Source organism: Hypanus sabinus, chromosome 24, assembly GCF_030144855.1.
Source record: "Hypanus sabinus isolate sHypSab1 chromosome 24, sHypSab1.hap1, whole genome shotgun sequence".
Classification (NCBI taxonomy): Eukaryota; Metazoa; Chordata; class Chondrichthyes; order Myliobatiformes; family Dasyatidae; genus Hypanus; species Hypanus sabinus.
In genome coordinates this window covers 313069-338072 of record NC_082729.1, presented here as the reverse complement: position 1 = coordinate 338072, position 25004 = coordinate 313069, and the positions used below count along the sequence as shown (strand labels likewise).

General features: G+C 45.8%; 1 protein-coding gene across 4 annotated transcripts in view; it reads right to left on the bottom strand.

Annotated features, from left to right (window-relative positions):
• LOC132380377 (importin subunit alpha-7) overlaps positions 1 to 18890 on the bottom strand; it is a 144123-nt gene extending 125233 nt beyond the window's left edge. For 3 of the 4 annotated variants that reach the window (XR_009507749.1, XM_059949107.1, XM_059949110.1), the window contains exon 1: positions 18773 to 18890. Coding sequence is in view for 2 of the 4 variants with exons in the window: in XM_059949107.1 (XP_059805090.1) it covers positions 18773 to 18776 (4 nt within the window). In the remaining 2 variants the exon portion in view is untranslated. Of the gene's footprint in view, positions 1 to 16422; positions 16442 to 18772 lie in introns of those variants that run through there. The other variant, XM_059949108.1, reaches the window with a different exon arrangement.
• Positions 18891 to 25004: the final 6114 nt, after the last annotated feature.

Here is a 25004-nt window from a genome sequence, read left to right as displayed (position 1 = left end):
TTTTATATCAGATGCCCAACATCTGCATTTCTTTTTAAATTTTCACTTACTGGTGGAGACATATTAGACCATGCTGCTTTGCTCCCCGATCTTCCAGTGGTGAACCTACACCCTCATTTGCTAGAGAAATTAGATATTACAGTGAACAAAGTGGGAAAACAAGTTTAAATTGCCTGTATACAGCACCTTAAGCACAGAAGACTACCCAAGAGGATTATTAAACATCATTTGATATCTAATTACACAAGCTTATGTGAAGGGGGTTTCTTTTTTTTTCTTTGTTACTGTTGGGAAAGGGTTTCCTTTTGTTAACTAGCAGGAATGCTAATTTACTGATAACGAGAATGGTATTCCTTTGTAAACCAAATGGGGATTAATGTTTTTTCTTCTGAGTCTGTAAGCTTTTGTTGATGGGCTTTTGGGCAGATCAGCGCGAGGGGGTCGAGAGAGAGGACGCAATGCTCTAAGCTGGGCAAGGATCGGACCCCAAAGGGGGGTCCGAGGCCGGGAGATTCTCCGAGGAGGGGGGATGAAGCTAGATGTGCTTGGTTGACCACTCGGAGGGTCCTGAGCTGTTTGGAGAGTCGAGGAGTTCGGAGGGTCCTGAGCTGCGAGTCGAGGAGTTCGGAGGGGATCGAATGGTGGCCAGAAGACTTCAGTAATTGAGCTCCAACGGTTGTGCACGAAGTGGTTTGGACTTTGATAAGTTTGGCGCCTTTTCTTTAATTTTCTCTTCATATATACTGTATCGTTATTAATCACTTAGTTATAGTAACCTTTATAAATTGTACTCATTTAATCGCATATGGTGTACTGTCTGTTTTTGGGCGAGGCGGGGACATCACACAGCATCCACACCAGCTGATTACCCAGTTTGGCGGGGCCGAAGGCTGCTCCCCCTAGACAAGAACGAACTGAGAGAGCCTGAGGCGACCCAGGGAGTTACATTGTGGGGTGCTCGTCCGGGGTTGATTTCTGTGGAAGCTGTGTGATCACCCTCTTTAAATTGTGTCTGCGGCGAAGAGCTGGTGTGCCTTTGTGGGTGTGCGATTGCTGGTTATCGCTGTGTGTGTGTTGGGTGGGGTGGTTGCTGTTGGCTGACGAAATGGTGGTGGGACCATGGGTTGTCCGTACTGTTTGGAGACTGAGGAGTGACAGGTTGGGATGTTTCAGCAGAGGTGAGCTCCGCCTGGTTATTGGAATAATGTCCAGCCCTAAAGGGGCGGAGGCGTGGGCGGAGCGGACCTCTCAGTTGTTGGGTGAGTGGCAGTGCTTGGCTGAGGAAAAGCGACAGGGATGGGTTGAAAGTTTGAGTAGGCGGGCTGGTGACTTTGTTAGAACTGTCAGGCGCAATTACCTCGAAGTGACCGCTGCCAGTTCTGGGAAAGTGTGGGAAAATGCGTGTGGTTCGACTGGAAGTCAAATGCCGCAGCTGGGGGGCTTATTATATCTGTGGCAGGAGATTGGTGGGAAGTTTTTAGGGTATCCCTTTTTGCCTAGGGGGGCAGATAAATTGCTTGTGGTGCCAAGGGGATCTGTCAAGGGGATCAGTTGTTCCGTTGATTCGAGAGGTGTCGGGAAACTTAGAGGAGGCCCAGTGGGGGAACGGCTTGGGGTCTCTGGGGGAGCACGTTCCCAGCAATGTACCAAGGAACTCCCGAAAGGAACAGACCCTATTCCTGAAGGCTTAGAGGAACCATGCGCACAGATGTTGTTACGGATGGATGGAAGTCAAGTTAAAGCCATCCTCGGCACCGGGGCGCCGGTGAAGTTGCTGTACAGTTTGTTTCATAACCGTTATTGGAAGCATTTACCCTTGACAACATTGAGGACACTGGAGATTCGGGGTACCAGTGCCAGTGATTATCCAGACAACGGTTGTTGGTCAGTGAAAATGGAGTTCTTAGAGGCAAATGTGGAGGAGACTGAGGTTCATGAATCGTTGATGCTGATGTGTCCGGACCCTGTTGAGACGGGCAGCGTTTCTGTTCTAGAGAGAACCAATATCCTGCTGGTGCGCTTGGGAGCCTGCCCGGAGGAGGCGGGTGAGAGCTGTTTGGAGGCATTGTCGATGCATCCAGGGTTTCAAGCTGCTTGTGCGGACGTGTGTAGCAGCATTGGGCCGGTACCGGATTCAAACAAGAGCCAGTGGTGGTACGGCCTGGGGGAAGTATCTGAGGGTGAGACCCTCTTCGTGGACGCTGCGAAATACCACAAGGGAGGGGAGTTGACTGCTGAAGACACCTCAGAGAGAGAGAGGTTGCGGCAACTGGCCCCTACAGCCGTGGAAGATGTAGGCAGCGTGTGTATGGATTATATTGCGTTGAAGAGGCGCACTGTCAGTGACCAGAATATGGCCCTGAGGGCCAGAGAGGCGATGGCCTGTCTGAGTGGTGTGAAGTGGTTTAAGGTGCTGGATCTGAGGAGTGGATGTTGCCAGATCCCAATGAGTGGGGCCAACAAGGAGAAGACGGCCGTTATAAATTCCCTAGGAGTCTTCGGGTCCGAAAAGATGCCACAGGGCATATCTGGAGCTCTTGCAACCTTCCTGCGGGGCAGGTGGAAGACCATAGGGGATGTGGAGGCGTTTGGAGTTTTGGTGTATGTGGATGATCTCTTGGTATTTGGATTTGCCTCAGGAGAATATGAAGTGAGGTCGTTGCAGGAGCAGCTGAGAACTACCAAGTTAAAGTGTTTTCGGGACACGTGCCAGGGCTGGCGAAGGTCGCAGCTCGTGAGAGACTGTCTCTACGGAATCAAGTTTGAAATGAAGACGGAGAGACTAGAGAAAGGAATCTGGAACCATTCGGGAGACTTACAAGTTGGAGAGAATGAAGAAAGTTGTCTGACTGAGGGTAATAGCAAACTGAGAACCCGGAGAGGGGAGTTTGCAGAGGTGAAGAAATTACAGACGAATCTCAGAAGAGAGAAGCGGAAGCTTGATGGGAACCTGAAGATGACCATCAACAGTTCAAATGAAGTGCAAAACCTGAAAGTTGATCTGGAAGAAGTCATGAGGAAGAAAAAGCTGGAGAGAAGTGCAGTGAATACTGAACAGGAGGTTGAAGAGACTGCGGGAGCAGTGCAGGCCACGTGTTTCCGTTTGGAGAAGATCAAACAGCAGCTACCGATCACAGGAATGAGGAAGAATACAGATTCGATGGATGATGTGCTGGATGAGTGGTACATGCTGCCTTTTGCTGACTTTCCCTCGATTGAGGAAGAGACCTTTGGCCCTTCTCCCATTGAGTCAGGTGTAGCGGGGAGGGTTAGCTGTGTGCAGTGTGCGGCATGAGTGAGAGGTTGAGAGAGGAGTTGGTAGTGGGCCCAAGGTATCCCCAGTTGTGTCCGAGCCTGAAGGGTTTAGGTGAGGGGGTACGGAGGCCTCAGAAGGGTTAGGGAACTCCCAGATAGTTGGCCTAAGTAGCGCCTGAGGAACAGGGCATGAGGGTTACTGTGTGGGGAGGAGATGTCACTGTTTGTGCTTGGGTTACGGTGTGTTGGCAGGAAAGGTGGCGAGTTATTTAGCAGTCATGAGGACATGACTTTTATTTGGTGGAGGAAGTGTGTAAAGGGGGTTTCTTTTTTTCTTTGTTACTGTTGGGAAAGGGTTTCCTTTTGTTAACTAGCAGGAATGCTAATTTACTGATAACGAGAATGGTATTCCTTTGTAAACCAAATGGGGATTAATGTTCTTTCTTCTGAGTCTGTAAGCTTTTGTTGACGGGCTTTTGGGCAGATCGGCGCGAGGGGGTCAAGAGAGAGGCAGCAATGCTCTAAGCTGGGCGAGGATCGGACCCCAAAGGGGGGTCCGAGGCCGGGAGATTCTCCGGGGGGGGGGGGGGGTTTGAAGCTAGATGTGCTTGGTTGACCACTCAGAGGGTCCTGAGCTGTTTGGAGAGTCGAGGAGTTCGGAGGGTCCTGAGCTACGAGTCGAGGAGTTCGGAGGGGATCGAATGGTGGCCAGAAGACTTCAGTAATTGAGCTCCAACGGTTGTGCACGAAGTGGTTTGGACTTTGATAAGTTTGGCGCCTTTTCTTTAATTTTCTCTTCATATATACTGTATCGTTATTAATCACTTAGTTATAGTAACCTTTATAAATTGTACTCATTTAATCACATATGGTGTACTGTCTGTTTTTGGGCGAGGCGGGGACATCACACAGCATCCACACCAGCTGATTACCCAGTTTGGCGGGGCCGAAGGCTGCTCCCCCTAGACAAGAATGAGCTGAGAGAGCCTGAGGCGACCCAGGGAGTTACACTTAGGAAAAAGTAAAGTTGAAGGTATATTTTAGAAAAGAGTAACATGAGCACAAGAGATGCTGCAGATGCTGGAAATCTAGAGGAACTCAGCAAGTCAAACAACATCTATGGAGGGAAATAAACAGTCGATGTTTTAGTCTGAAACCCTTCATCTGAATTCACATGTTGAGGTCTAGGAAAAGAATGAGGTCTCAGCAGGTGAAGGATCAAAATCTGAGAGACATAAACCACAATAGGAAGAGAAAAAAATATCTGAGGATTGCAAGGCTGGAGACTACAGGAATATCAGGAGTTCAGGGTGGGGAGGGAGCAGATGTAGAAGACTTGAAAAACTTGAGTAGAGGAAAAGAACACATTTGAAATCTAATAAGCTTTGCAGAACAGAAGCATATGTAAATCAAAGGTAACGGGTGTGTAATTTGGTGCAAGTTCAGATCTAGCAGCAGAACTTTGATGAGTTCCGGTAGCAGCCAGTCAGAAAACTTTGGAATGACAGATCACTGTTTCAGTAGGACTGAGCTAAGATCAGAATAGAGTTAGGCAATGTTAAGGACAATGGGTCAAATTGGTGATCGAAAGGTAAGTGACCAGAAGCTCAATTCTGGATTATCAAATATGAACACAAGGTTGTTTGTGAATTGTTTCCACCACAAGTAGTCATCAGAAAGAGGAATAGATTCAGAGGTCAAAGTTATGGCAAATCAAAAAACAAAAGATTTTTTTTTCCCCAATACTTAGTCAAAGAAAAAGTCTGCTCATCTGATATGATAAGTTATGAGGGGTGATGGTGACATAAAACTGGACAACAAAAGCATTTTTCTGCATTCTGATGTGTCTGTGATGTCCCTGCAGGAAGAGGGCCTGGAAATTTGATAAGAAACAGGAAGTAACATCAAATTATCATCTAACCAGTTCTGTCTACTATTCACCGTATTTCTGCAACTATCCATCTGCTCATCCCCTACTCCCTTCATTTTTCTCAGAAAACCACTTTGAAAAAAATGTAATGCACAAGAGGTTTATTAGTGTTTTCAGGGATGAAGGATTTCATCTACATTAGAATGAAGCTGGTGAGACGTTTTCCCTGAAGCAAAAGAACTTGAGTGAATAATTGAAAAAGTATTTACAAAATTAAGACAAGATTAGATATGATAAAACAGCTGTCTGCATTAACAAACCAAAGGAAACAGATTTACTGTGTCCAGCAAAAGGCAAGGAAATGAAAGGAAAAAAAGGGATTGATGATTTGGAACTCTCTGAGAGTCAATCAGGGTTTTTAGTCGGTTTGCAACTAAGGGGAAATAATTTGCAGGACAATTGGACAGAGCAAGGTAGGGGACTGGATGGATTATTTGACAAGGAGTCTGCAGACATTTAGCCCAAATAAATTTGTTCTTTGCCATCTCTGAGGCACAAGGTAGCAACATGATAGAAAAATGTCCATTTCTCAAAAGGAACATGACACCATCTAATAAAGAGGTTCCCAACCTTCTTTATGCCATGGACCCATACCATTAATCGAGGGGTCCATGGACCCCAGGATAGCAACCCCTGATCTAGTACAAAACAGCCAAGCTTGATTGGCAGCCATTCTACAACAATGAAGATTTCTCTACACTGCTACGCGTGCACGACAACTGAAATGTTCAGCATCTACAAAATGTGCTGTAACAATTCACCCCTTAGCAGGGGAAACATGTCTGGCATGTCAAACTCACTAACAATTTTATGTGTTTCAATTAAGCCATCTCTCACTCCTGTTCATTACCTTCTTTATGGCAACACTGCCATCTCAGGAACAAATCTGGTGAATTTTCACTAACTCCCTCTGTTGCAGTTAAATCTTTTTTAGACCAAAATTGCATAAAATATTCCAGGTGTGATCTCTTAAGGCCATATATAATTGCAATAAGATATGCTTACACAAGTTCTCTGTCAATGAAGACCATGATATACTGTGGCAACCCACTTTCTGCGCAGGCGAATCAGCTCACAAACAGCCCGCATGCGGGGAGAGACTTTGGTAATGCACCTCTGATGTCATTTCCGCCTGGAGAGGGCGGGAACTAGGGATTAAAAGCCAGCGCCGCGAAGTTTGAATAAACTAATCTCAAAACGGCTTACCGACTGCATGTCGTTGTTTCTAGCTCTGTATGTAGTACATTGCTACATTGGTGACCCCCAACGGTCCAAACGGGATTTGGACCAAAGCTGACCGACTCTTCATCTGTTCACGCAGCTTCGCTAAAACTGCCCACTTTCTGGATGCTGCAACCACACGTGTGGTTTAGCCAAGCAGAAGCCCAGTTCCAGGTTCTGCAGATATCTTCTGATTCCACGCATTACTATTAGGTGGTGAGCTCCCTTGACCAGGAGACAGCCTCCCAGGTTGCGGATTTCAAACAGTCACCCCCAGAAGAAGGCAAATATGAAGCATTCAAAGCACTGCTCATTGGGACCTTTGGCCTCTCACGGCCTGAGCGAGGTGCCCACCTGCTGCACCTGGACGGTTCCGGAGACAGGCCACTGTCAGCATTAATGAACTAGATGCTGGCCCAGGCTGACAGACACAAGCCCTGCCTTATGTTTCAGCAAGCATTCCCAGAGCAACTGCCCGAGGACATACATCTGCTGCTGGCCGACGCAGATTTCAGTGACCCCCGGAAGGTGGTGGCCCGGGCAGACATGCTCTGGAAAGCCAAGATGAAGAGCGTGGTGTCCATCGGTCAGATTACCAAGCCACGTGCCCAAGAGCAGACCAGACCAGACCAGGCCCAGCAAGGGGGCGCACACAACACAGAGGCAGGAGTGAGGAGGCCAATGAACAGTGGTGTTTTTACCACTAGCAGTGGGGCACAGAAGCCCACCGTTGTCGCCCGCCCTGCAGGGGCCAGGGCCAGCTGCCGCTAATGGCTATAGCAGCTAGCCACCAGGACAGCCTCTTGTACGTCTGGGACAAACAGTCAGGACGCCGTTTCTTGGTCGACACCGGAGCGGAAATCAGCGTCTTACCCCCAATAGCGTATGACACCCGCAACAGGAAGCCAGGACCCACCCCGAGGGCCGCAAACGGCAGCACAATACAGACCTATGGCACCTGCACTGTGCAGCTGCAGTTCGGCACCAGCTGGTTCACGTGGGACTTCACACTGGCTGCCATGGCCCAACCACTCCTGGGGGTGGACTTCTTGTGAGCTCACTACTTGCTGGTCGACATGCAAGGAAAAAGACTGGTACATGCCGAGACTTTCCAGCCTTTCTCCCTGGGTGAAGCCAAGTTGCTGGCCCCATACCTGGACTCCATCACACTGTCGGACAACAAAATCACCAGAATCCTGGCGGACTTTCCATTGATTCTGGCACTGCAGTTCATGGCAGCCATGCCCAGACACGGAGTACAGCACCACATCCCAACCTAGGGACCACCCCTCCATGCCTGTGCACAAAGGCTCCCCCCCCCCCCGGAAAAGCTCCACCTGGCGAAGGAATTCAAGAGGATGGAGGAATTGGGGATCGTACGGAGGTCCGACAGCCCATGAGCCTCCCGCTGCACATGGTGCCCAAAGCAGATGGGAGCTGGAGACCATGCAGCGTCTACCGCAGACTGAACAAGGCTACAACTCCAGACCGCTACCCCGTGCCGCACATACAGGACTTTGCAGCAAACCTGCACAGGGCAAGAATCTTTTCCAAAGTAGACCTCGTCCAGGGATACCATCAAATCCCGGTACACCCTGAAGACATCCCCAAAACAGCACTCATCACCCCATTCAGCCTGTTCGAATTCTTCCAAATGCCGTTCGGCCTGAAGAATGCCACACAGACGTTCCAGAGGCTAATGGATGCGGTGGGACGCGACCTGGACTTAGCGTTCATCTATTTGGACGACGTCCTCATAGCCAGCAGTAGTCGTCAGGAGCATCTGTCCCACCTCCGCCAGCTCTACTCCCACCTGAGTGATTTCGGCCTCATGATCAACCCAGCCAAATGCCAGTTCAGTCTTGATACCATTGACTTCCTGGGCCACAGGATTACCAAAGACGGGGCAACACCTCTGCCTGCCAAGGTAGACGTGATCCGCCACAAAGGCCTGCAGGAGTTCGTTGGTTATGGTGAACTTCTACCACCATTTCCTCCCCTCAGCAGCCCGTATCAAGTGCCCTTTGTACACCCTGATATCGGGTAAAGGCAAGAACATTACTTGGGACAAAGAGGCCGCAGCCGCTTTCGTTAAAGCCAAGGAAGCCTTGGCAAATGTCGCGATGCTGGTGCACCCCAGAACAGACATTCTGACCACCCTCACAGTGGACGCATCCGACACAGCAGTCAGTGGGGTGCTGGAGCAACTCATCGAGGGGCGCTGGCAACCCCTGGCGTTCTTCAGCAGGCACCTACGGCCACCTGAACTCAAGTACAGTACCTTCGACCGGGAGCTGTTGGCACTGTATCTGGCAATCCGGCATTTCAGGTACTTCTTAGAAGGCATGCCGTTCACCGCGTTCACGGACCACAAACCGTTGACCTTTGTGTTCACGAAGGTGTCTGATCCCTGGCTGGCTCGCCAGCAGCGACGTCTGTCCTACATCTCCGAGTACATGACAGACATCCAGCATGTCTCAGCAAAGGACAACGTCGTATCGAACGCACTCTCCAGACCAGCTATCCAGGCCCTGTCCCTGGGGGTGGACTATGCAGCACTGGTGGAGGCACAGCAGGCAGATGACGAGATGCCCAGCTACAGGACCGCAATCTCGGGTTTGCAGCTGCAAGACTTCCTTGTAGCGACGTGGCTATCAGCCAACCTCGCCCCATCGTCCCGACAGCCTGGCGGCGGCGAGTTTTCAACTCAATACACGGTTTGGCGCGTCCATCTATCAGGACAACCGTCCGGCTGGTCTCCAGCAAGTTCGCGTGGCACGGACTTTGCAAACAGGTCAGCGAATGGGCCAGAACATGCACACAGTGCCAAACAGCCAAGGCGTAGTGGCACACTAAAGCCCCGCCGCAGCAGTTTGAACCCACCCACCGGAGGTTCAACTACATTCATGTGGATATTGTGGGGCCCCTACCAATGTCACGAGGAATGCAGTACCTCCTAACTATGGTAGACCAGTTCACGAGATGGCCAGAGGCGGTCCCACTCACCGACACATCTGCTGATTCCTGCACCCGAGTGCTGATTGCAACCTGGGTAGCACGCTTTGGGGTACCGCCTCACATTACCTCCGACAGAGGCGCCCTGTTCACCTCCAGCCTTTTGGGAACACAGCTACACCACACAACTGCTTACCACCCACAGTCGAACGGACTAGTGGAACGCTTCCACCGTCACTTGAAGTCGGCTCTCATGGCCCGCCTGAGAGGACCTAACTGGGTGGACAAGCTTCCCTGGGTCCTGCTTGGAATTTGCACAGCGCCCAAAGAGGATCTGCACACATCGTCGGCCAAGTTGGTGTACAGTACACCCCTGGTCATCCCAGGAGAGTTCATACCAGCCCCAAGGGGGCAAAAGGAAGAACCCGCAGCAGTCCTGGACAGACTACGTGAAAGGCTCAGCAACCTGGCCCCTGTACTGACTTCACAGCACAGACAGACCCCGACCTACATACCCAAAGACCTGCAGAACTGTAAGTTTGTGTTTGTAGGAAGGGGCGCACACCGGGCACCGCTACAGCGGCCATGAGGGGCCGTTCAAGGTGATCAACAACAACCGGTTCATGTATGTTCTGGACACTGGGGGGGGGAAGAGGAGGTTTTCACAGTGGACCAACTCAAACCAGCCCATGTGGACTTTGCACAGCCAGTTTAGGTTCAGGCACCACAGCGCAGAGGCAGACAGCCAAACAAATACTGATCCAGACTGTGGACATTGGGGAGTGTATCGCCGGTTCTTGGGGGGGGGGGGGGGGGGGGGCGGGGGTTATGTGGCGACCCGCTTTCTGCGCAGGCAAACTGGCTCACAAAAAGCCCGCGCGCGGAGAGAGACTTTAGTAATGCATCTCTTATGTCATTTCCGCCTGGAGAGGGCGGGAACTAGGGATTAAAAGCCAGCGCTGCGAAGTTTGAATAAACTAGTCTCAAAATGACTTACCGACTGTGTGTCGTTGTTTCTAGCTCTCTATGTAGTACATCACTACAATACATTCCTAAAGAACAGAATCAAGCCATTCAGTCCGTCAAGTCCACTCTGCCATCCCATCATGCATGATTTAATATCCCTCTCAACCCCATTCTCCTGCCTTCTCCCCTTACTAATCCAGAACCTATCAACCTCCGCTTTAAATATACCTAATGACTTGGCCTCCACAGCCATCTGTGGCAATGAATTCCACAGATTCACCACCTTCTGGCTAAAGAAGTTTCTCCTCATCTCTGTTCTGAAGGAACATCCTATTCTGAGAGTGTGTTCTCTGGTCCTAGACTACCTCACTATAGGAAACACCCTCTCCACATCCACTTTATCTAGGTATTTCAATATTCAATAGGTTTCAATGTGATCCCCTTCATTCTTCCAAACTCCAGTATGAATCCCAGAGCCAACAAATGGTCTTCATACTTTAATCCTTTGATTTCCAGAATCATTCTCGTAAACCTCCTCTGGACCCTCTCCAATGCCAGCACATCATTTCTTAGGTAAGGGGCCCAAAACTGCTCACAATACATTCCAGTTCCTTATAAAGCAACAGCATTATGCTTGCCTTCCTTACCACCAACTCAATCTGCAAATTAACCTTTAGGGAATCCTGTATGAGAACTCACAAATCCCTTTGCACCTCAGATTTTTGAATTTTGACTAGAAAATAGTCCATGCCTTTATTTCTTCTACCAAAATGCATAATCATACACTTCCCAACACTGTATTCCAGTTGCCACTTCTTTGCCCATTCTCTCAACTGGTGCAAATCCTTCTGCAGATCCCCTGCTTCAACACAACCCACCCCTCCACCTATCTTTGTATCATCCCCAAACTTGGCCACAATGTTATCAATTCCATCATCCACATCTCGATTAGATAACATGAAAAGAATCGGTAGCAACACTTTTCTCACTGTATCTTATTTGCTTGTTGATGAAGATAGATCACAGAATGGGCCTTTCCAGCCCTTTGAGCCGCACTGCCTAGCAACCTCCACTTGAACCCTCGCCTAACCACAGCATAATTTACAATGACCAATTAACTTATCAAACAATACATCTACGATCTGTGGGAGAAAATGGGACCACCTGGCAGAAACCCACATGGTCACGGGGTGAACATACAAACTCCTCACAGACAGCAGTACATGTGACAGTAATAAATCAATACGCAATATCAAAATTGGCAAGTATGACATGGTGGCCATCTCTGAAACTTGCCTAAAGGATGGCTGCCATTGAGAGCTGAATGTCCAAGGATATAGGGTGTATAGGAAAAATAGGTTAGTAAGCAGAGGGGTGGTGTGGCTCTGTGTTTAAGAAATAATATTAAATCATTAGAAAGAGATGACATAGGATTGGAAAGTGTGGAGTCTCTATGGGTTGAGTTAAGAAACAGCTAGGGTAAAAGGACTCTAATGGCAGTTGTATAAAGGCCTCCAAACAGCAGCCAGGATGTGAATTACAAATTACAGCAGGAGATAGAAAAGGTGTGTCAGAAAGGCAATGTCATGATAATCGTTGGGGATTTTAACATGAAAGTAGATTGGGAAAATCAGGTCAGTACGGGACTTCAAGAGAGAGAATTTGTAGAATGTCTAAGGGATGACTTTTTAGAACGACTTGTTATTGAGCCCACTAGAGGAATCGGATGTGCTGGATTGGGTGTTGTGCAATGATCCTGAGGTGATAAGAGAGCATAAAGTTAAGGAACCCTTAGGGAACAGTGAACACAATATGATAGTGTTCACATTCAAATTTGAGAAGGAAAAAAATAAAATGCAATGTGTTGGTATTTCAGTGGAATAAAGGAAATTAGAATGGCATGAGGGGGGAACTGGCTGAAGTTAACTGGAAAGGGACATTTGCAGGAAGGTCAGCAGAGCAGCAAGGGTTGGAGTTGGGAAGCTTTTAAAATCTACTTAGATTTTCAGAAGGCCTTTGACAAGGTGCTGTACATGAGGCTACTATGCCAAGATAAGAGCCCATGGAATTACAGGGAAGTTACTGGCATGGGTGGAGCATTGGCTGGTCAGCAGAAAACAGAGAGTGGGAATAAAAGGATCCTACTCTGGCTAGCTGCCGGTTACCAGTGGAGTTCCACAGGGGTCAGTGTTGGGACCACTGCTTCTTAAGATTAGGACTACAGTATTAATGGATTTGTGGCTAATTTTGCCAATGATACAAAAATAGGCAGAAGAGCGGGTAGTGTTGAGGAAACACAGAGCCTGCAGAGAGACTTACATAGCTCAGAGGAATGGGCAAAGAAGTGGCAAATGAAATACAATGCTGGAAATTTTATGGTCATGCACTTTGGTGGAAGAAATAAACGGGCAGACCATTACTTAGGTGGGGAGAGAATTCAAAATGCAGAGATGCAAAGGGACTTGGAAGTCCTTATGCAAGATACTCTAAAGGTTAACCTCCAAATTGAGTCAGTTGTGAAGAAGGTGAATGCAATGTTGAGTTCATTTCTAGAGGTATAGAATATAAGAGCAGGTATATGATGTTGAGGCACTCGTGAGACCACATTTGGAGTACTATGTGCAGTTTTGGGCTCCTTATTTTAGAAACGATATACTGACATTGGAGAGGGTTCACAGAAGATTCACAAGAATGATTCCAGGAATGAAAGAGTCACTGTATGAGGAACATCTAGCAGCTCTTGGGCTGCATTCCCTGGAGTTCCAAAGATTAAGGGGGGATCTCATAGAAGCATTCTGAATGTTAAAAGAAATAAAAACACAAAATGCTGGCAGAACTCAGCAGGCCAGACAGCATCTATGGGAGGAAGCAGTGATGACGTTTTGGCCGGAAACGTCGTCATTACCTCCTCCCATAGATGCTGTCTGGCCTGCTGAGTTCTGCCAGCATTTTGTGTGTTTATTTATTTCCAGCATCTGCAGATTCACTCGTGTTGCCTTTGAATGTTAAAAGGCCTGAACAGATTAGATATGACAAAGTTATTTCCCATGGTAGGGGATTCTAGGACAAGAGGGCACAACTTCAGGATTGAAGGATGTCCATTTAGAACTGAGATGCTAGAGGGTGGTATATCTGTGGAATTTGCTGCCACAAGCAGCTGTGGAGGCCAAGTCATTGGGTGTATTAGAGACAGAAATAGACAGGTTCTTGATTAGCCAGGGCATCAAAGGATATAGGGTGAGGCAAGGGAGTGGGAATGACTGGAAGAATTGGGTCAGCCCATGATTGAATGGTGCAGCAGACTTGATGGGCCAAATGGCCTACTTCTGCTCCTATATCTTATGGTCTTATAATATTGATAGGAAAGATATCATAAACTTGAAAGAGTGCAGAGCAAAGTTACAAAGATATTGCTGGGATTTGAGGACATGAGTTACAGGGATAGATTTATGCCAGGGTTAGGACTTTACTCCCTGGAGTATTGGAAAATTATGAGGGGTATAGATATGGGGACACTCAGAGGGAGGTGTGAATGTGTAATAGACTGTCAGCCCAAAGTTGTGGGGGTGGTTCAATTACAACATTTAAGAGAGGTCTGGTAGTTACATGGAGAGTTAGTGCCGGTAGATGGCACTAAGCAGAAAAACTGGTCAATATGGACTAGATGTGCTCTATTATTCTATATTTTCCGTGTTCTAAGAGTATGCTTGAAAATGGTGCCATGCAAAAGAGCAGCCACTGACTTAATGAACAACAAACTCAAAAGGCCATTTGGCCAACTCCTGTCTAATGTTAAAATGTAAGGCTTTCGGAAGCGGTACGTGAACCAACAGGGACAAGTCATCTTATGCCTCTTTCCCACTCTGTTACACTTCCAGTCATAAACAATCAACCTTTAAGGGTCTTACAGAACAGAATCAAGCCTTTCATCCCTACCTAAATTGGTCCCATTTGTCCATAACCCTCTAAACTCTCCTTTCCACATACCTGAACTGGTCCCATTTGTCCATAACTCTCTGAACTCTCCTATCCACATATTTGAACTAGTCCCATTTGTCCATAACTCTCAAACCGTTTCCTGTCCACATAGCTGTCTAAATGCCTTTCCAATACTATAATTTTGTCATCGTACCTACCTCTCTCACTTCCTCTGACAGCTTGCTCCACATACCCACCAAATGCTGTGTGAGAAAGTTGCTCCTCATGTCCCTTTTGGTTCTCTAAGGTTGTCAGAGCCAGGGATGATTGTGGGGATAAGTTCTCATTGCCTATTAAATGCTCCCAATGGTGTGTGCCTCAAATAACCTCTGACAACTAAGTCCAGCTCCTGACCTATACGTGTGGCTTAACTACTAGGCCTGGTGGAACAGTTACTGACAGGAGAAGGGGCAAAAGCAGGTGACTGGTGCCTTAAACCAGTCACTTTTTATAGATGGGGCTCGTCAACCATAGTGGGCAGCTCATCTGGAAGGAAATCTCCGCTGCCTTGTACTATACCCACTCCTGGGGAAGACTTTGGCATTAAACCCCAAAGAATATCCAGACTGGAGACCCTAAGGCCCTATGTTGAGTTCAACACTGACTGGAAACTCCTGTGACACTGCTGGTGCCAAACTGTATCCGTCTCTACCATTCCTTTGGATACATCAGCTGCGTGGAAAGGGGAAGCCTGTTACATGAGCAACAGCTTACTTGCCATATCAAGTTGCCCTGGCCTGCGAATCACTTTGAGGGGTGCAACAACCATGGTCGATCCTGACTAGCAGAAGGACTCTAATGTCCCTTTAAAATTTTTCCCCTCTCACCTTAAATTTATGCCCTCTAGTTTTAGACTCTCCTGTTCTGGGAAAAATACTGTGATTATTCACCTTATCCATACGATTCTTATGAGAATCAGATTTATTATGAATGACATATGTCATGAAATTTGTTAACTTAGTAGCAGCAGTTCAATGCAATGCATAATCTAGAAGAAAAAAATAAATGAAAATAATAATAATAAAGTCAACTACAGTATACATATATTGAATAGATCATTTAAAGTATATCTAAAAGATCACCTTCAGCTCCTAAATGCCAGTGAAAAAACCCCAGCCTATCCAGTTTCTCCTTATAACTTAATACTTCTAGTCCCAATAACACCTTTGTGAATCTTAGAACACAGAATACTACAACACAGTCCAGGCTCTTCGGCCCACAATTTTGTGCTGATCTTTTACCCTACTCTAAAATCAATTTAACTCTCCCCTCCCCCACATAGCTCTCCACTTTTCTATTACCCATGTGCCTATCTAATTGAGTTTCTTAAATGTCCCTAATGTATCTGCCTTTACCACCACCCCTAGCAGGGCTTTCCACATACTCACCACTCTCTGGCACCCCCCCCTATACTTTCCTCCAATCAACTTAAAATTATGCTCCCTGGTATTAGTCATTTTCACCCTGTGTAAAAGTCTCTGGCTGTCCACTTGTTCTACAAAACCTTTTCCATGTACTGATATCCTTCCTGCAGGTATGGAAACAGAACTGCACACAATCTTCTAAGCATGGTCTCACTACATCTTGTACGGTTGTAAGACAACAGCCAAATTTTTGCACTTGTTGGCCTGACAAATGATGACAAGAATAGTGAGTCACCACCTTGTCTACCTGCATTGCCATTTTCAGATCCACATGAATGTCCTTGATTGTGAACCTCTCAAAATGTGGATTTATGACAAGCCACTAATTATTCCAATTACAGGCAAATGGGATTAACGCACAGAGACAACCTACTGGCATGAATAGGTAGAACCAAGGGTTCATTTCCAAGTTTCATAACTCCACTGAACCCACCAGTGTCAAGTTGACAGACCTGCAGTTAGTTGTTCACCACAGCCTTTCCTCCCTTGTTAAACTAGCAAACACCAATTCCTTTGACTCTACACCCTAGCTAAAATAAATCATAGATTATATTCAATGCAAATTTAAACCTGCAGAATAAAAAAAACTCCCTTCTAGCTGTGATTATTAATAATTTATGATAAATTACCAAACCTATGTTGTCGCTGAAGCAAAGTTAGAAAGCTCTCTACCCAACAGCATTGTGGGAATACCTTCAGTACATGGTTTCAGTAGTTCATAAAGGCCCAGCACCACCTTCAAGACCACGTTCAAGGACAACTAGGAACTGTCAATAAATTCCAAGACTTCCCTCCGATGCCCACCTCCTGAAGAATGAGAGACCTCGTTTGTATGGTCAAGACACAGACAATTCCATTCACTTTTACCCCAAAATGGAGAAGCTAATTCTTCGGTTATCCAGGCCAAGGTTCATTCCTCAACCAGCACAACTAAAAAGAGATTAAGTAGCTATTCATCTCAAGGATCTTGTCTTTTGAATTGGCTGCCTAAAAGTGACTACATATCAAAAACAACTTATTGGCTGAAGTGTATTGTGAGGTCATAAGGACATAATAATGATAATAAAAATGCTTCATACACATCATTTTATTTCTCCTTCCTCCATCAGTAGTTTCTTATGATTGATCACTCTTATGAGTCTGACAAAACCACAGAATACTTTACAAGACAACCAATGTTGCCTGGAGTAGAGAGTATGTCTTATGAAGATAGGCTGAGCAAGCTGGTACTTTTCTGTCTGGAGTGAAGTCGGATGAGAGGGAACTTGATAGAAGTGTACAAAATGATAAGAGGGTGGATTGCCAGAGACCTCTTCCCAGGGCTGAAATGGCTAGTACAAGGCACGTATCTTTAAGGTGATTGGAGGAAAGTACAGACGTACATTCTTTTTTGTACACAGAGAGTGGTGGGAGGATTGAACTCCCTACCGGGGTGGTGGCATAGGCAGATACAGTAGAGACGTTTAAGAAACTTGTAGATAGACACAATGATGATAGAGGGTTATGTCAGAGGCAAGTCTTACGTTGATCTTAGAATACGTTGAGGTCAGCACAGCATCGTAGGCTAAAGGGTCTGTACTGCTCCATCTTTTAACATTCTTGCAACATTATCCAAAGTAAGGCAAAACAATCAGTTTGCTACAACAATTCAATATAACTGAAATTCACAATGAAATCTGCTTGACTCAAGGGGCAATGTACTTGGATCACTTAAAAAAGTCTACAGCTGTCCATTGACACTCCCTCCTCCACGAAACAATTACCTCAGTTCCATGGACTACTTCTTCTACGGGATAAAAGCTCAGAAGTTGGTGAGTGGTCAGTTTTGTGCAGCAAAAGAAAGAGGTTCATTCTATACACAAAATTCTGTGGATGCTGGAAATCATAGCAACACACACACACACAAAGTGCTGGAGGAACTCAATAGGTCAGACAGCATCTATAGAAATGAATAAATAATCAACATTTCAGGCCAAGACCCTTCATGAGGACTAGCAAGGAAGGGGGAGGACACCAGAATAAAAAGGTGATGCCAGGTGAGTTCCATTCTGTTACATTATTTCTACTCAGTAACATAAGCTCATAAAGAAAAGCATGGCAGAATATTTCAGACCAGTCACGTTCATAATTCAATACCACATGTGAACTGCAGGGTGATTCCTATATTCTAAACAAGCACAAGTGCAGGGGGAGCCACCAGCTGTAAGAACTCAAGTTCCAGATTTCGAGTCTGACCAACAACTGGTACCACAGTAGGTCATCCTCAAAGCTAACTGCTTCATTGACGGTGTATTTTCAAAGATGGTGTTAATCTGTGTTCCTTAGGCACAGTATAAAGAGGAGATAAAGATAGCTAAATGTAAAAAGCAGGTTAACAAAATGCCATGGGTGTGTGGACTGCAGGTGGAGGGGAACTATAGGTTTCAAGAGATTGACATTTAATAAATTCAAGAGAAATGAGACAGCAGTGGCACAGGGTAATGGAGAGGTCAGTAAAAATCAAATCAGAGGAAGAAGGCAGAAAAAATGTGCAGTGGAAATTAGAAGGTACTGACTGTCTCAGGGGGATGGAAAGGTTGGTTCTCTTTGTATAGATTTCCATTCGTCAGAAAACACACAAATCTCACTCAATATCCTAACCAGACCTCCATAATTTTGTCATGAATAACATCAAAAGCATGTAAGAGTGATTAGAAAGAACAATTACTACAAGTGGTGTGGGAACTAGTTCTGCTATATGTAGTAATGAACACACACACGTAGAGCTCAGATGCACTAGGGTGCCTAGGACTTTTGCACAATACTGTATCTCCTTCTCTCCCCACCTCCCTCCCCTACTCTCCCCACCTCCCTCTCTTACTCTCCCCACCTCCCTCCCCTACTCTCCCCATCTCCCTCTCTTACTCTCCCCATCTCCATCCCCTACTCTCCCCATCTTACGCCCTCGCTGACCCATGTCCCCTTCCCTCCGTCTGCCAACCACCCCTGCTGCCCTTCCTACCTCCGCCCAGATCTCTCCCCTACCTTTCCCTTAATCACTCACCCATCTTTCCAAATGGGATAGCTTCGTTCCAGAAACAACTCTGCGGCCAAAATGGTGGCGGCCCGACGGAAACCGAGTGGTCGACCGCACGGCTCCGCAGTAGTTGCGCTTTATTCAAAATGTGTCTTCAGTGGAAGTGATCGGAAACTCCCGACGATAAACCATCTCCAATACCCTCCCCCAAACCACACCTTCCTTTCAAGTCTTTGTACTATATAAATCCAAAGAAAATTTTTGAAAAATAGTATTGTTGCCAGTTTTCTGAGAGAATGTTCCAAGATTCTGGGAATTAAGCAAGGGCACTGATGGATGTTCTGTATTTGGACTGTGGAAAATCCCTGATAAAATGCCAGGCCAAAGATCAATAAACAGTATTGGTAATCAGGTGGAAAGCAGAGAACAGAGAATGATGAGCATGCAAGTGCCATTTTTCTTTATTTATTTAGCAGAGGAATAAAGAATCAGAATCAGGTTTATTATCAACAGCAAGTGACGTGAAATTTGTTAATTCAGCAGCAGCAGTTCAATGCAATAAATAATCTAGCAGAAGAAACCCAATAATAATAAATAAAATAAAACGTAATAATAAATAAACAAGTAATTCAATTATGTATATTGAATAGATCATTTAAAAATATGCAAAAACAGAAGTACTGTATATTAAAAAAGTGAGGTAGTGTCCAAAGCTTCAAAGTCCATGTAGGGATCAAATAGATGAGGGGAAATAAACTGTTCCTGAATCACTGAGTGAGTGCCTTCAGGCTTCTGTATCTCCTACCTGATGGTAACAGTGAGAAAATGGCATGCCCTGGGTGCTGGAGGTCTTTAATAATGGACGCTGCCTTTCTGAGACACTGCTCCCAAAAGATGTCCTGGGTACTTTGTAGGCTAGTGCCCAAGATGGAGCTGACTAGATTTACAACCTTCTGCAGCTCCTTTCAGTCCTGTGCAATAGCCCCTCCATACCAGACATTGATGTAGCCTGTCAAAATGCTCTCCACAGCACAACTATAGAAGTTTCTGAGTGTATTTGTTGACATGCCAAATCACTTCAAACTCCTAATAAAGTATAGCTGCAGTCTTGCCTTCTTTATGACTACATCAATATGTTGGAACCAGGTTAGATCCTCAGAGATCTTGACACCCAGGAACTTGAAGCTGCTCACTCTTTCCACTTCTAATGAGAAATGGTATGTGTTCCTTCGTCTTACCCTTCCTGAAGTCCACAATCAACTCTTTCATCTTATTGACATTGAATGCCAGGTTTCTCTTTCTAAGAAACAGTTTAACCTTTCAAGTCAGTGACTTGAAAGGGGCTTACAAGATGATAAAATCCATAAATTGAATGAACAGCCAGACACTTTTTTCCTCAGGACATAATAACACTGGATAACAGTGTAACTGATATATTGGGTCCTAATATCCAGAGATCCTGAAGCAAAAATAAAAATGATGGTTAAAACAGTGTGTTGGGCAGCTTTTCACCAAGTGCAGCATCCACCAAAAATTTATACAACTCCAATGCCCTGACTGATAATGATGAGTGTGCCAAACACCTTTTCCCCACCATGCCTACTTGTGACACTGCTTTCAACAAATTTTATTCCAAGGTTCCTCAGTACCATTATACTCCCTGGAACCCTACCATTCATAGTCTAAGTCCTACACCGGTCTGAGTTTCCAAACTGCCTTACCTCACACTTGGTTTAAAGTATATCCATTAGATTAAAATTTTCATACCTTGCTAAATTCTGGGAGGCTACCAGAAGACTAAAAAACCAACAATGTGAGCCCCTTGTTTAATAAAGGAGAAAGGCAAATGGCAGGGAAGAATGGTGGAAAGGTAAAGTAGATAAATTTATATGTAATGTAATAGATAGATAAAATAGATTAAATAGATAGATACTTTATTGATCACAAAGGAAATTACAGTGTCACAGTAGCAATACAAGTGCACAGATATAGAAATATTAGAAAAGAAGTAGGAAAGAATGAAAAATAAGTTACTTCATAGAACATAGAAAACCTACAGCACAGTACAGGCTCTTTGGCCCACAAAGTTGTGCCGAACATGTCCCTACCTTAGAAATTACTAGGCTTACCCATAGCCCTCTATTTTTCTAAGCTCCATGTACCTAACCAAAAGTCTCTTAAAAGACCCTGTCGTATCCGCCTCCACCACCATTGCTGGCAGCCCATTTCACACACTCACCACTCTCTGAGTAAAAAACTTACAATAGACAATAGGTGCAGGAGTAGGCCATTCGGCCCTTCAAGCCAGCACCGCCATTCAATGCAATCGTGGCTGATCATCCACAATCAATACCCCGTTCCTGCCTTTTCCCCAGATCCCTTGACTCCACTATCTTTAAGAGCTCTATCTAACTCTTTCTTGAAAGCATCCAGAGAATTGGCCTCCACTGCCTTCTGAGGCAGAGCATTCCATAGATCCACAACTCTCTGGGTGAAAAAGTTTTTCCTCAACTCTGTTCTAAATGGCCTACCCTTTATTCTTAAACTGTGGCCTCTGGTTCTGGACTCCCCCAACATCAGGAACATGTTTCCTGCCTCTAGCGTGTCCAATCCCTTAATAATCTTATATGTTTCAATCAGATTCCCTCTCATCCCTCTAAATTCCAGTGATACAAGCCCAGTCGCTCCAATCTTTCAACATATGATAGTACCGCCATCCTGGGAATCAACCTCGTTGACATACGCTGCACTCTCTCAATAGCAAGAATGCCCTTCCTCAGATTTGGAGACCAAAGCTGAACACAATACTCAAGGTGTGGTCTCACCGGGGCCCTGTACAACTGCAGAAGGACCTCGTTGCTCCTATACTCAACTGCCCTTGTGATGAAGGCCAACATGCCATTAGCTTTCAGTGACTGATGAACAAGGACACCTAGATCTCATTGTACTTCCCCTTTTCCTAACTTGACACCATTCAGATAGTAATCTGCCTTCCTGTTCATGCCATCAAAGTGGATAACCTCACATTTATCCACATTAAACTGCATCTGCCCACTCACCCAACCTGTCCAAGTCACCCTGCATTCTCCTCATCCTCCTCATATTTCACACTGCCACCCAGCTTTGTGTCATCTGCAAATTTGCTAATGTTACTTTTAATCCTTTCATCTAAATCATTAATGTTTATTGTAAATAGCTGCGGTCCCAGCACCAAGCCTTGTGGTACCCCACTAGTCACTGCCTGCCATTCTGAAAAGGATCTGTTAATCCCTCTTTTTTGTACCCCTGACATCTCCTCTGTACCTACTCCCCAGCACCTTCAACTTGTGTCCTCATGTGGCAACCATTTCAGCCCTGGGAAAAAGCCTCTGACTATCCACACAATCAATGCCTCTCATCATCTTATACACCTCTATCAGGTCACCTCTTATCCTCTGTCACTCCAAGGAAAAAAGGCTGAGTTCACTCAACCTGTTTTCATAAGGCATGCTCCCCAATCCAGGCAACACCCTTGTAAATCTCCTCTGCACCCTTTCTATGGCTTCCACATCCTTCCTGTAGTGAGGCAACCAGAACTGAGCACAGTATTCCAAGTGGGGTCTGACCAGGGTCCTATATAGCTGCAACATTACCTCTCGGCTCTTGAACTCAATTCCATGATTGATGAAGGCCAATACACCATATGCCTTCTTAACCACGGAGTCAATCTGCACAGCTGCTTTGAGCATCCTATGGACTTGGACCCCAAGATCCCTCTGATCCTCCACACTGCGAAGAGTCTTACCATTAATACGATATTCTGCCATCATATTTGACCTACCAAAATGAAACACTTCACACTTATCTGGGTTGAACTCCATCTGCCACTTCTCAGCCCAGTTTTGTATCCTATCAATGTACCGCTGTAACCTCTGACAGCCCTTCACACTATTCACAACACCTCCAACCTTTGTGTCATCAGCAACCTTACTAACCCAACCCTCCACTTCCCCATCCAGGTCATTTATAAAAATCACAGAGTATGGGTCCCAGTACAGATCCCTGAAGCACACCACTGGTCACCGACCTCCATGCAGAATATGACACGTCTACAACCACTTCTGTGGGCAAGCCAGTTCTGGATCCACAAAACAATGCCTCCTTGGATCCCATGTCTCCTTACTTTCTCAATAACCCTTGCATAGTTACATTGTCAAATGCCTTGCTGAAATCCATATACGCTACATCTACAGCTCTTCTTTCATCAATGTGTTTAGTCACATCCTCAAAAAATTCAATCAGGCTCGTAAGGCACGACCTGCCCTTGACAAAGCCATGCTGACTATTCCTAATCATATTGTACCTCTCCAAATGTTCATAAATCCTGCCTCTCAGGATCTTCTCCATCAACTTACCAACCACTGAAGTAAGACTCACCAGCCTATAATTTCCTGGGCTATCTCTATTCCCTTTCTTGAATAAAGGAATAACATCTGCAACCCTCCAATCCTCCAGAATCTCTCCCATCCCCACTGATGATGCAAAGATCATCACCAGAGGCTCAGCAATCTCCTCCCTCACCTCCCACAGTAGCCTGGGATACATCTCATCTGGTCCCAGCGACTTATTCAACTTGATGCTTTCCAAAAGTTCCAGCACATCCACTTTCTTAATATCTACATGCTCAAGCTTTTCGGTCTGCTTGAAAGTCAGCACTACAATCACCAAGATCCTTTACCATAGTGAATACTGAAGTATTCATTAAGTACCTTTGCTATTTCCTCCAATTCCATACACACTTTCCCACTGTCACACTTGATAGGTCCTATTCTTTCATGTCTTATCCTCTTGCTCTTCACATACTTGTAGAATGCCTTGGGTTTTCCTTAATCCTGACCACCAAGGCTTCTTATGACCCCTTCTGGCTCTCCTAATTTCCTTTTTAAGCTCCTTCCTGTTAGCTTTATAATCTTCTAGATCTCTAACATTACCTAGCTCTCTGAACCTTTTGTAAGCTTTTCTTTTCTTCTTGACTAGATTTATTACAGCCTTTGTACACCACCTACCATAACTTCCCTGTCTCATTGGAATGTACCTATGCAGAACTCCACACACATATCCCCTGAACATTTGCCAAATTTCTTCCGTACTTTTCCCTAAGAACATCTGTTCCCAATTTAAGCTTCCAATTTCCTGCTTGATAGCCTCATAATTCCCCTTACTCCGATTAAACGCTTTCCTAGCCTGTCAGTTCCTATCTCTTTAACATGAGGGTGTCATCACTTCCCCGGCTATATAGGACCTAATGGCCAGGGGTAAGAAAATTCACATGTGGGTAGCACATTTGTCTTAGTCTTTTACTGAAAGTTCTCCTCTGTTCAGCCAAGGTGGCATGCAGAGGGTGAGAAACATTGTCCAGAATTGCCAGGATTTTCCACAGGGTCCTTTGTCTACCAGTCTCCAGTGTGTTCAGTTTGATTCCTATAACAGAGCCAGTCTTTCTAGTCAGTTTACTGAGCCTGTTGGCATCACACATGTTGATGCCATTGCCCCAGCACACCACCCCATAGAAGATTGTACAAGCAACAATAGACTGGCAGAACATGTGAAGGGAAATCACTTCTCACTCTTCTGGATTGAACTCTATCTGCCACTTCTCAGCCCAGCTCTGCACCCTATCAAAGTCCCATTGTAAAGTACAACATTCTTCATCATCCTCAGCTCCACCAACCATTGTGTCATTGCAAACTTACTAACTCACACTTCTGCCTCCTCATCCAAATAAATGATTTATAAAAATCATAAAGAGCAGATGTCCCCAAACTGATCCCTGCTGAACACTACTGACCTCCAGGCAGAACATGCACCATCTACAACCAGCCTTTGCCTTCTGCGGACAGGCCAGGTTTCCCTGGATCCCATGTCTTCTGATTTTTGACATGAGCCCACCATGGGGAACCTTGTGTAAAATGTTATAGGATTTCACTGCTAATGTAATGGCTTCTCTGTAGCAGCGGTGTTTGGGTAATGACTAGGGATAATGAGGGTTTAGGAGTGTGGGGCCATCCATCGAGAGGGATGTTGTTCTTTCTTGTAGGTCTGAGAGCAGGAATTTTGAGGCCTCTTGTCAGCGAGAGATTAAGAGAGAAGACGCGAATGGAGAGAGTTGGTAGACTGGCAGACGGAGTGGACTTGGAGCGAGGGTCTGTGAGTCAGCGATGCTCAGAGGAGGAGGTCAATGGGGAACAAATGGACGGAACTGTGAGCTCCAACGTGCACA